This window comes from Leptodactylus fuscus, chromosome 1 (genome assembly GCF_031893055.1).
Source record: "Leptodactylus fuscus isolate aLepFus1 chromosome 1, aLepFus1.hap2, whole genome shotgun sequence".
Classification (NCBI taxonomy): domain Eukaryota; kingdom Metazoa; phylum Chordata; class Amphibia; order Anura; family Leptodactylidae; genus Leptodactylus; species Leptodactylus fuscus.
This window is the reverse complement of record NC_134265.1, coordinates 211,994,131-212,007,928: the sequence shown is the minus strand read 5'-3', so window position 1 is coordinate 212,007,928 and position 13,798 is coordinate 211,994,131. Positions and strand designations below refer to the sequence as shown.

The 13,798-nt window shown below is 43.1% G+C and overlaps 1 protein-coding gene across 1 annotated transcript in view; it reads right to left on the bottom strand.

The window, feature by feature from the left end:
* ADGRL3 (adhesion G protein-coupled receptor L3) overlaps positions 1 to 13,798 on the bottom strand; it is an 877,296-nt gene that overhangs the window by 643,152 nt on the left and 220,346 nt on the right. Inside the window, exon 5 of the mRNA XM_075282777.1 lies at positions 2,128 to 2,237. Within this exon, the coding sequence (XP_075138878.1) occupies positions 2,128 to 2,237 (110 nt within the window). The remainder of the gene's footprint in view (positions 1 to 2,127; positions 2,238 to 13,798) is intronic.

The window sequence follows — 13,798 nt, the reverse complement described above, 5'->3', positions numbered from 1 at the left end:
ACAGACTAAAGGGTTTTTTTCAGTTTTTAAATAAAGTTACCCAATAGTGGTTTCCTTCTGTTCATTATTCACATGACATCCAGACACTAGCCCCAGCAGTTATGGGCTATACAAACTGGCCTTACCAATGAGAACGATAGATGGCTGCAGTACAGAAAGACCATATAGGAGAGGTAGAGCATTGAAGAAGGTAGTATAGGTTTGGTTTTTTGTTTCTATTACTTAACCTCCTTCCCTGCTTTTTTAGTAAATGTCTATAAATCCTGGAAAACCTCTACATTTTCATATGAGGTGACAGAAAAACTATAAAACAAATACTTTATTAGTAACTCATTAAAAAGGGCTCACCTAGCCTTTAGCAGATCCCTTACAATAGCTAATACAGGCTACCACATACGAAAGGGGGTGTAGGAATGACTACTCAGGTCCATATCAAAATGTGCACATGGACCCTATTATTTCACTATCTACTGCTCTCTCAATCTCTCCTTTCCTATATGGACAAACATCAGGGCTTCTAGTGGTACCTTGAGCACTATTGAGTTTCTATTGCGTTCATCTACAGTAGCAGGGTGTATAAATAGCGTATTGTGCCAGATTCACCCCACCATGTCAAACTTATCATTTAATGCACTTCACCTCTTCTGCAAAATATTTAGAGGTTCATCAGTGGTTCTATTGTGCAGGAAGACAGGATAGCTATTAAAATAGCTCCATAGATTGTATCTCGTCTGACCCTGCTAGTATGAATACTCAACGGTAGAGATGAGCGAATACTAAAATGTCCGAGGTTCGAAATCCGATTCGAACAGCCGCACACTGTTCGAACGGATTTCGAACCCCATTACAGTCTATGGGGGGAAATGCTCATTTCAGGGGTACGCAATATTCGATAAAATCATACTTACCAAGTCCACGAGTGACAGTCGGGCTGGATTCAGCTTGAAGTCTTCTCCTGGCGCAGGGTCCCTGCATCTTCTTCCGAGTGGAATTCACTCTGCCTAGGCATCTGGCCTAGGCAGAGCCGACTGCGCATGCGCAGTCGGCTCTGCCCAGGCTTGACACCGGAGCAGAGTCGACTGTGCATGCGCGTGTATGCGCATGCATGCCCGCGCATGCGCAATCGGCTCTGCCTAGGCCGGATGCCTCGCAGAGTGAATTCCACCCGGAAGAAGACACGGGGATGCAGCACGGAGAAGACTCCGGAAAGGTAAGAGAAGAACCAGCGTTGATTGGCAGAATGTATAGCATTCTGCCAATCAACTCTGGTTCTGCATCGAACCTTAAACTTTGAACAGCTAGTAGTGTTCGATCGAGTACGAGTATTTTGAATACCGTAGTATTCGATCGAACACCTACTCGATCGAACACTACTCACTCATCTCTACTCAACGACATAGATACATGGCCGCAACCCCTCTCTGCTACAAATCTGAAGAGCTCCATCCTAGTTGCAGATGTTCCATGCAATGAGCATGTAGAAATACAGTCCTTAGATAAAAAATGTATATCTTATTGAAAAAATATGTAAGTCCATCCTTTTGATCTACCCTCATAACTTGCAGCTTCCCCTGTGATATGCACATGTTATATGGGTATCTTGTAATAATGCATCCCTATAATGCAATATATATTACTTTAAATCCATACAACTTATTAACTTCCACTAATTTTTGCAAGGAAAAGGAAGGAAATTTGCATTTAAGACTTGTTAACATTTTTTTAAAATTTAAAACAAAAAAAAAATCAAAGATATGCCGCAAAAAAAGGAAAAAAAATAGCTAACGTTGAAAACAAACAAAAAAGCTATCTTTAGAATATGTACTTTCAAAAGGTGAAATATGGATGTGGATAATCATGCATCTGAAGGTCTTGGTCCTCAAAGGGTAAATGACTTGAGTATACAGTCAGATTACAGCTTTGTACCTCTATGCAACTATTGTACCCCTTTATGCCTCGGATATCTTATGGAGACATAGGGAGTTTTGGATGGCATTTCCTCTGACAATATTATCAACATTTTCCTATTAAACATTATTCACACATTTTGTTAAAGAAAGTCACTTAGTATTAATTTAAAACCAATAGAGAAAACTTCTATCCCATTTGTAATTAAAAAATACTTACTGTAAGGAACACATTCATACTGAACTTCTAGATATTTGTAAGTCCCTGGGCAAGGGTCCGGAAATACATCAGGTCCAGCCACAACAGCACACTGAGTTCGATTATTGCATCTGAAATAGAAAATATGGTGTCAAGGCCTACGATCTACAGATTACTTCTGGATTTCTCTAACTGTTCTCTGTAAATATAAAAAATCATCCCCAACATTGTAGCAAGACATCCTCAGGCAAACAGTTTTTGTACCAGAACCATTTTTTTTGGTTCCTTTTCATAAATATTCCATATTATCATTTGAAACTAAAGTCTCAATAGTTAACACCATACCATTCAACTTTCAAAAAACTGAAAGAGGAACAAAATATGCATCACGCTATGCGTTTAGCCACAAATTTATATATAGTAAGATCTACATCCAGTCCCACCCACTTCAACTTTGGCTCGCCCATTGCCATTAACCTTTTCGCTGCCAAGGGTCTCTGGAAATTTTGCACCTCCAGTAGCCAGAGCAATTTTCACAGTTTTGAGATGGACAAATCAAACCTAAATTGCAACATTAAAAAAGCATCCAACCCCCCCCATACCTATATATTTTCTTAAAGTAGACACCTGCAGCATTGTCAAAATGCCACTTGGTACTGTATACGAACAGGCACCTTCATGTAATTTCGATTTAAAGGGATTCTACCACTAAAACACATTTTTTTCTAGTTAACACATCGGAATAGCCTTTAGAAAAGCTATTCGTCTCTTACCTTTGGAAGTGCTCTCCGCCGCGCCGTTCGTTCAAAATACCGGTTTGTACCGGTATGCTAATTAGTTCTCTCGCAGCGATGGGGGCGTCCCCATCGCAGGAGCAGCGATGGGGGCGTCCCCATAGCAGCTCGAAAACCGACCGCAGTGCCGTCTCTATGGTCTTCTGTATCCTCCCCTTGCTTCTTCAGCATCTCTGTCGGACGCCTGCGCAGAACGCTCTGTTCGGCGAAGATTGCCGAACGTACTGCGCATGCGCGAAATTGCGGTCCCAGCCATAGTGCGAGCGCCGCAATTTCGCGCATGCGCAGTACGTTTGGCAATCTTCGCCAAACAGAGCGTACTGCGCAGGCGTCCGACAGAGACGCTGAAGAAGCAAGGGGAGGATACAGAAGACCATAGAGGCGGCGCTGCGGTCGGTTTTCGAGCTGCAATGGGGACGCCCCCATCGCTGCGAGAGAACTAATTAGCATACCGGTACAAACCGGTATTTTGAACGAACTGCGCGGCGGAGAGCACTTCCAAAGGTAAGAGACGAATAGCCTTTTTAAAGGCTATTCCGACGTGTTAACTAGAAAAAAATGTGTTTTAGTGGTAGAATCCCTTTAAAGTGAATGTTTTATGAAAAAATGCAAATAAATGTATATTAGTTGTTAAAAGCGGAAACCAAACAAAAAATTAAATGCACCAAACCTCCTAAAAATAAGAGTTCAACATGTGCAGAGTTCATCCATATCACTATGGCCTGAACCCGCATGCACGTGTCTTCAGAAAATCGCTAGAACTGGAAGGAACAAAATTCTGCTTTGAAGCTGGAAATGTTAAAAAAGTATCATCCTATAAAATGTAGGGATTACACACCATGAAAAGTAAGTGAACCCCTAAACCCTATATATTTTTTGAAAGTAGACAACCTGAAGATTACAAATGTCTTAATGGGTCATCGATAGCCACATCCACCTTCATGCAACTTTGCGACCAACACAAATAATTTTTTGAAAAAATACGCTAAAACACATATTTGCACCTAAAACTCATGTTCAATCTCACATTCATATACAAAATACTTTTAAAATAATAGCTTATGGTGTATACAATGTGTATATATACTATATGTACCGCAAACATCAACTACAACAAGAGCTCGGACTCCCAAAAACACGAATACAGAAGACAAGCAAGATTTTGCTGTTGTTCACTAATATGTTAAAAAGCTATACTGCACCTACCAAACTGTGACTGTGATACCAAAATCTAACTTTTTTCAGAGTACACAGCATACCGTATATAAAAACACAATTTAATAGTTTATATATACAACCACCTTCATTCAACTTTGCCGCAAACAGAGATTGCTAGCAAAAATTGCGCAAAAATTCAAATTTGCCACTAAAGTGCGGCTCAAGAAATCCCTTTCTGCAAACATAATGTACTGTCCATAAAACTGCAATATGTGAGGAGTTCATACATACCACACATGTATATATTTACAGGGGCGGGTGTTAAAGAATCGCCAAAATCTCAGAAATGCGCCATCCCATTTTGTGCATGCAAATTAAATAGGACTTTACATAAAAATGTTATTTTCCATCCCCCTATAATAATCTATACGTTCTATAATCTATACGTTAGCAATCTATACGTTCATCTCTAGTGATAATCGTTATTACTATTATTTTAGCTTGTAACAGACATCACTAGAGACGTATTTTACTGTAGAAAGCTCAGATATAGACAGGACAGGGATTGGGTGAAATGTAAACTTTATTTGCGACTTTATGTATATGTTGTGTTGTGTAAGTGTTTGGTGCGACTTTTTTTTTTTTGCGCTGCGACCTGGACAATGGTAAACGTCTGGGTCACAGTGACAACAAACTTCCTGGTTATGTTCAGGAGGTATAACATAAGAATACCCCACTAGAAAAGCTCAGGGGAGAATTACATTATAACTGTATGTGACAATCAGAGACAAATGTATAGTATACGCTCTGATTGGCAGAAGAAGGGTTAATAGGGACAATAGAGTCCCTGCCACCCCCCTCCTGCTGTCACATACAAGTTATGCAGACAGTCTGATCATTTCTCTGTCTCTCTTTCTCTGCTGCACTGCTCCGTGTCCCTCTTCCTTTCTTGTTAAAGGGTGCATGCACACTACGGAACGCCGGGCGTGTATGAGAGCCGTACACGCCGGCGTTACAGCAGGGCTGCCGAACACTTCCCATTCACTTCAATGGGAGCGCTCGTAAACGCCGCTGTTACGAGCGCTCCCATTGAAGTGAATGGGAAGTGTTCGGCAGTCTGCTGTAATGCCGGCGTGTACGGCTCTCATACACGCCCGGCGTTACTCAGTGTGCATGCACCCTTAGATCGCAAATTGCTTGCTTAGACAGGAGGGGGGGGGACACTTTGGAGCTCTATATCTTTGGACTGCATCAACATATCTTGATGCTTTCAATTGCATTTTAAAGAGGAGTTGATGGCCCTGGTTTGCCATTATATTCAATGGTATCCAGGAAGGTTTAAGATGAGACACCAACTCGTTCGGATGTACCGTTGCTGAGGTACAGCATTCCAAACACAGTGCCCCCCCCCTTAGCCAATACAAACTTGCAAGTCCTTCACTTATATTCCAACGGCAGTACACACGATCACTCAACATGCACAATCCAACACTGATATCCAAACTGAGATACACGCATCAGAGAATTAGGCAAATACAAACTTCTGCACACAGTTCCACATGCTGAAGGATTCGATACACGCGTCTGCACACAGTACCACACGCCAGGGGATTGATACATGTGTCTGCACACAGTACCACATGCCAGAGGATTGGATACACGCATCTGCACACAGTTCCACACACCAGAGGATTAGATACGTGCATCTACACACAGTTCCACACGCCAGAGGATTAGATACACGCGTCTGCACACAGTACCATATGACGTAGGATTAGATACGCGCTTCTACACAAATTTCTACATGCCGTAGGATTAGATACGCACCTCTTCACACAATATCACACAGGGGAGGATTAGATACGTGCATCTGCACACAGTACAAAAAGCCAAAGAATTAAATACGCACATCTGCACAAAGTACCACACACCAGAGGATTAGATACGCGCATCTGCACACAGTTCTACACACCAGGGGATTAGATATACGCGTCTGCACACAGTACCACATGACGTAGGATTAGATACGCGTGTTTACACACAGTTCCACACACCGTAGGATTAGATACGCACCTCTTCACACAATACCACACAGGGGAGGATTAGATCCGTGCATCTGCGCACAGTACCACACGTCCGAGGATTCAATACGCACATCTGCACACAGTTCAAAACGCCGGAGAATTAGATACGCATGTCTTCACATAGTACCGCCACCAGAGGATTAGATACGTGCGTCTACACACAGTACCACACAGGGGAGGATTAGATACGCACAATTGCACACGGTACCACACGCCAGAGGATTGGAAACGCACGTCTGCACACAGTACCACATGCTGTAGTATTAGATACGCGTGTCTGCACACAATTCCACATGGCGGAGGATTAGATACACGCATCTGCACACAGTACCACACGCCGGGGGATTGGATATATGCATCTGCACACAGTACCCCATGCCAGAGGATTAGATATGCGCATCTGCACACAGTTCTACACACTAGAGGATTAGATATACGCGTCTGCACACAGTACCACATACCGTAGTATTAGATATGCACGTCTGCACACAGTTTCACAAGCCGGAGGATTAGATAAGCGCGTCTGCACACTACACACCGCGGGATTGGATACATGCGTCTGCACACAGTACCACATGCCAGAGGATTGGGTATGCACATCTTCACACAGTTGCACACACCAGAGGATTAGATATACACATCTGCACCCAGTACCACATCCCATAGGATTAGATACGCACATCTGCACACATTTCCACACGCCAGAGGATTAGACTGTGTAGACTGCACACATTACCACCCACCGCAGGATTGGATACATGCGTCTTCACACAATACCACACACCGGAGGATTAGATACATGCCTCTGCACACAGTATTAAACAGAAGAGGATTAGCTACGCGCCACTGCACACAAGACCACATAGGTGAGGATTAGATACCTGCGTCTCCACACAGTACCACAAGGGGCAGGATTAGATACATACCTCTGCAAACAATACCACATGCCGGAGAATTACATACGCATCTCAGCACACAGGACCACACGCCAGAGGATTAGAAATGCACGTCTGCACACAGTTTCACTTGCCGGAGGATTAGATAAGCGCCTCTCCACACAATACCACACGGGGGAGGATTAGATAAGTGCATCTGCACACAGTACCACACCAACAAGGATTAGATACTTGCGTCTACACACAGTACTACATGGGGAAGGATTAGATACGCGCATCTGCACACAGTACCACACACCGGAGGATTAGATACACGCCACTGCACACAATACCACATGGGGGAGGATTAGATATATGCCTCTGCACACAGTACCACACGTCGTCGGGTTAGAAACGTGTATCTTCACACAGTACCACACGCTGGAGGATTAGATACGCACGTCTTCAGACAGTAGCACACGCCAGAAGATTAGATATGTGCGTTTACACACAGTACTAGATACGTGCCTCAGCACACAGTACCATACGCTGGAGGATTAGATAGATGGGCCTGCACAGAGTACCACACATTAGAGTTGTACTCCAGGTTTCCATAGCAACCCAGCCATTTTTCTTCACTGCTGTATGTCAGCTTTAAAGAAGGAGGGCACTGTGGATGACACTGTTACACAAGGTCACATACAGGTATTCATAACAACTGATGACAGGTTTTTCACTGATATCTAAAATGAGATACTTACGATCACGTGTCGCTTATGGAGACACACACAAATGACATACAAAATACACCAGTGCAAAATTGGACAATTCTTATGGGGCCACTACACAAACAAAAAAATGTAACATACCCGTGCGAAGCCGGGTCCTCTGCTAGTGTTATATATATTTGTCACTTCAATATCTATTTGGTTTGCACACCATTCATAACACACTATTCACTAGTAACTTATACACCCCATTATCCTTTTTTTATTATTCATTCATTCATTCATTCATTCATTTTTCACTATTATTTTAGATAGGTTTCCTTTTTCTACTGCTTTCATCTTTATTTATTTTGATCCAAGATTACCCCTGTAATTACGCAAAGTATTCTCTACTGCAAAAATTCATTTTGTCCAGATGACATCCATATCCAGAAAGTCACAAGAGTAATGAAATAAAATAACTCCTTTGTGGCCTTCTACTTCTGTAATAACTTCTCGAATGGTGGACACAGATTTAGAAATTCCTGGCACAGCACGCTATATCCAGGTTTTTGCCGAAATCGGGTGGATTTTGAAATACTTTACTTAACTTGGACTCATTCAATGAATGATTCCTATGAATGTGTAAATATTACAATAATTATGAGACAGCATATGTCATTGTATCATTATAATTTTTTTGTTTGTTTGCTCCTTGTGACAAATACATAAATTATCTTATTTACATATTGGTGTAAAATGTGCAAGATATTGAAATGCTTATTTACATTTATCAAATGAAATATAACATATCAATACAAATCTGTAATAACTGATATTTAAATTGTTACTTTATAATTATTACATTGATATTGTTCACAAAATTTTTTATTTACATATGCAGGCTTAGGCCTTATTTACATCTGCATTTAGGTTTCCGTTCGGGGAGACTGGTTGAGGACCCCCCGAATGGAAACCTATGCGCATTAAAAATCTTGGAAACCCACAGACCCCATAGACTATAATGGGGTCTGTGTGGTTTCCACATGAAACATGCGGAGAGAAAAGTCCTGCAAGCAGCACTTTTCCCTCCACATGTTTCGTGAGGAAACCATTATAGTCTATGGCAGGGGTGCTCACACTTTTTGAGCATGTGAGCTACTTTAGAAACTGACCAAGGGATAAGATCTACTACCCACTTCTTGTGGGCGGGGGTGGGGCGGGGCCTGGCCAGGGGTGGGGCCTTTGGATAGGGCGGGGCGTGAGAGCAGGAGACAGCTCTCCAGTGTCTGCTTGTTCACAAAGCAGGCTGAGAATCTTCTCCGGACACTGGCAGGCGGGCAGCCACAGCCCTGACTGCAAATGAGTGCAAGGCCCCGGCCTGCCAGTGTCCGGAGATGATTCTCAGCCTGCGCTGTCAGCAAGCAGACACCGATCCTGCAATCGACCCACATGTCCTTCGCGATCGACCGAGAGATCGACGTATTGGGCACCCCTGGTCTATGGGGTCCGCAGGTTTCCTGAAGGTAACTGCTTTTTGATGCATATAGGTTTCCGTTCAGGGGATTCCATGCGGACTCCCTGAAGTGAAATCTAAACACAGATGTGAACCGGGCTTTATTGTGGCCAAAATCAGTTATTGTAATTAAGTTCATATAGAGATATTAGGGATTTTATCTGCACTTAACATTGACATCATTTATTTTAATTTTTATAAGTTGAAGACATAGGTATCATATATTATACTAAAGTAAACAGAAGAATCATGTTATTGTGCAAGGGCACTTTATTCATTATATTATACCACAATGTTTCTAATAATTGATATCTTGCCTCCGGTTCATGTAGCATCCACACACTGAAGGTATATAACCCCTTAGATCTCACAAGATCATATACTTTTTTGCACATACGCTATAGATCTTATTTGCGAGATCTCGCATTATCATCAATTTTCACGGATGATCAATGAGTTTCAATCACGCTTGCACATACAAAGTTGGTAGACGCCACTACACAATGCTGACTATGGATAAGAGCTACAATTTATTGTATATTACTCAGTGGTATGTATAAAAATTTGTTTGGTCTCAATCATTATGCAGTAAAGAAGTGTCTTTTTATATGGTGATATCTGCTCATTTGAGCATTGGGGCTATGCTTTATAAAACAGTGGTCTCTGACAGGGGTGAACCTACCTTTTTCGCCACCCAAGGCAGACGACAGAAAGCCCCCCCTCCCCCGGGAGGAGGGGGCGGAGCGGAGGAGGCGGGGTGGAGGGGGAGGAGCAAAGGGGCAGGGTGGAGTGAAGGGGGCGTGGCGGAGCAGCGTTAGCAGACAGAGAGCAGGCAGGGAGAGGACCTGCTCTCTGCCTGAGCGTGAGGTGAGGCTGCTGGAGCAGCGCTGCGTCCACAGGGCCTCCCCAATCCACTGCTCGCTTCCCGTGCCAGGCTGCCGAGATGGTAGGCTTAGGTAAGCAAAAATGCCGCCCTCTCCCGAGGCCCTGGCATAGCGCCGCCTGAAGCGGTCGCTTCAGGTCGCCTCATGGGAGGTGCGGCGCTGGTCTCTGAGTAATTACTTTTGCTTTGGGTATGACTTTTCACAGTTTATTTTATATATACTCTTTATCATGGTCATGATGGCAAGTTAATAATGTGATTTATGAGTGGATCATTTTGAAAATTTTGTGCATTAGTCACATATATTATTCACATACAGTACAGACCACACACCTTCTCATTCAAAAAGTTCTCTGTATTTTCATGACTATGAAAATTGTAGATTCACACTGAAGGCATCAAAACTATGAATTAACACATGTGGAATTATATACTTAACAAAAAAGTGTGAAACAACTGAAAATATGTCTTATATTCTAGGTTCTTCAAAGTAGCAACCTTTTGCTTTGATTCCTGCTTTGCACACTCTTGGCATTTTCTTGATGAGCTTGAAGAGGTAGTCACTAGAAATGGTTTTCACTTCACAGGTGTGACCTGTCAGGTTTAATAAGTGGAATTTCTTGCCTTATAAATGGTGTTGGGACCATCAGCTGTGTTGTGCAGAAGTCAGGTGGATACACAGCTGATAGTCCTACTGAATAGACTGTTAGAATTTGTATTATGGCAAGAAAAAAGCAGCTAAGTAAAGAAAAACGAGTGGCCAGCATTACTTTAAGAAATGAAGGTCAGTCAGTCTGAAAAATTGGGAAAACTTTGAAAGTGTCCCTAAGTGCAGTTGCAAAAACCATCAAGCGCTACAAAGAAGCTGGCTCACATGAGGACCGTACAGCAAAAGAAGACCAAGAGTCACCTCTGCTGTGGAGGATAAGTTCATCCATTAACAGCAGCTCAGATTAGAAACTAGGTCAATGCCACACCGAGTTCTAGCAGCAGACACATCTCTACAACAACTGTTAAGTGGAGACTTTGTGCAGCAGGCCTTCATGGTAAAATAGCTGCTAGAAAACCACTGCTAAGGACATGCAACAAGCAGAAGAGACTTGTTTGGACAAAGAACACAAGGAATGGACATTAAACCAGTGGAAATCTGTACTCTGGTCTGATGACTCCAAATTTGAGATCTTTGGTTCCAACCACCGTGTCTTTGTGCGAAGCAGAAAAGGTGAATGAATGGACTCTACATGCCTGGTTCCCACTGTGAAGCATGGAGGAGGAGGTGTGATGGTGTGATGGTGTGATGGTACTTTGCTAGTGACACTGTTGGGGATATATTCAACATTGAAGGCATACTGAACCAGCATGGCTACCACAGCATCTTGCAGTGGCATGCTATTCCATCCGGTTTGCGTTTAGTTGGACCATCATTTATTTTTCAAAAGGACAATGACCCCAAACACACCTCCAGGCTGTGTAAGGGCTATTTGACCAAGAAGGAGAGTGATGAGGTGCTACGCCAGATGACCTGGCCTCCACAGTCACTAGACCTGAACCCAATCGAGATGGTTTGGGTTGAGCTGGACCGCAAAAGGGCCAACAAGTGCTAAGCATCTCTGGGAACTCCTTCAAGACTGTTGGAAGACCATTTCAGGTGACTACCTCTTGAAGCTCATCAAGAGAATGCCAAGAGTGTGCAAAGCAGTAATCAAAGCAAAAGGTGGCTACTTTGAAGAACCTAGAATATAAGACATATTTTCAGTTGGTCCACGCTTTTTTGTTAAGTATATAATTCCACATGTGTTAATTCATAGTTTTGATGCCTTCAGTGTGAATCTACAATTTTCATAGTCATGAAAATACAGAAAACGCTTTGTATGAGAAGGTGTGTCCAAACTTTTGGTCTGTACTGTATATAATTACTACTATATTCAGCAAATTGCTGCCCTCGATGGTTTGCCTTCTCTGGCATTTTGGCAGCTCTCAAGCTGTCCTGCTGCTAAACTTGTTCCTTATGCCGTGCCTGTGATTGTCACAGTATCTCAGAAGCTCGCTGGGAAGCTATATAATGAGTGTGTTGTTGGTATCGATGATCCCCCTCAGCTCTGCTTGAGGAGAACTCTGTTGACTTCTGGCTACCGTCATAGCTCTCATTGTTTTAGAATTTTGTGACAAATTAGATTTTCATTTTCCTGGCATGTTTAAAATGAGCAAACTGCCAATTTGGATTAAAGGTGTTTTCCCATCCAGTGTGTCAGCACTGCCTGGAGCAGATCAGATAATATGCAAATGAGTGTGCAAAATGGACTGAGGGTTAGCTGTGATACTCTGCCCCCAGTACAACATTCCCCCTCCATATTTGCCCCAGTATAACATTCCCCCTCCATATCTGCCCCCAGTATAACATTCCCTCTCCATATCTGCCCCCAGTATAACATTCCCCTTCCATCTCTGCCCCAGTATAACATTCCCCCTCCATCTCTGCCCCAGTATAACATTCCCCCTCCATCTCTGCCCCCAGTATAACATTCCCCTTCCATATCTGCCCCAGTATAACATTCCCCTTCCATCTCTGCCTCTAGGTTACTGAGACACAGACACACACAGACACACTCACGCACACTCTCCACCCTGCATTTCACATCCCCCCTCCCTCCCCTCTCAGTACCTTAGGACATGCACCACACGTTTCCATCTTCTTGCATTGTCCTTCTGGCACTAAGACACGCCTCCATAGTCAAGCTATGCGGGCTGGACTGAATCAGTCAGGGGCCGAATATGGCCCGCGGGCCGTACATTGCCCAGGTCTGGTCTATGGGAATCCGTGTGCTTTTACTGCACAGCGCTTGCAACTGTGTTTGGTATTCCGTTCGGGGGTCCCCTTGCGGGAATACCAACCCAGATGTGAACCAACCCGTAGGTTGGTTCACATCTGGGTTGGTATCTGAATCAGCGATCTTTGTGTGATGGGCCTTCCCATTTGCAGATCAAAAAAACCCTTTTAGGCTAGGGCCCTACACTGCGGAAACACAGCTTCTTTTGTTGTGGATTTAGTTGCATTTTTTTGAACCAAAATCAAGATTGGCTTCAAAAAGAATGGGAAATACATAGGAAGTATTTATACATTTACCTTTTGCTCAATCCACTCCTGACTTTGGCACAAAAAAACGCAACAAAATCTGCAACAAAAAAAGCTGCATTTCCGCAATGTGGGGCTTTAGCCTTAGGGCCCCTTCACACGGATTTTACGCTCCGTGTATTCTGTTTACGCTCCGTGTATTCTGTCTACGCGCTGTGTATTCTGTACATTTTACATGTGTTAAAATACACGTGTAAAATGTAGTAACCATTGAGTTCAATGGCTTTTTCGTGTAACGCACGTGTTTTTGCGCAAGAAGACAAGCACAAAAAGATGCATGTTATACGAACATGTCATTGAACTCAATGGCTAACTACATTTTACACGTGTATTTTTACATGTGTAAAATGTAAAGAATATACGGAGCATAAACTCCGTGTGAAGGGGCCCTTAATCTCCACAGTCTATGCTCAGCGTTGTGATGTAACATGCAGTGCCACCTAGAGGCAGAGGCTGGCCTAGAAAGGAGTGTGGATGGCTGAGTAATTTATCAGCAACTATCCAATGTAATAATCCAAAAGGGCCGATTAAAAAATAAGAAT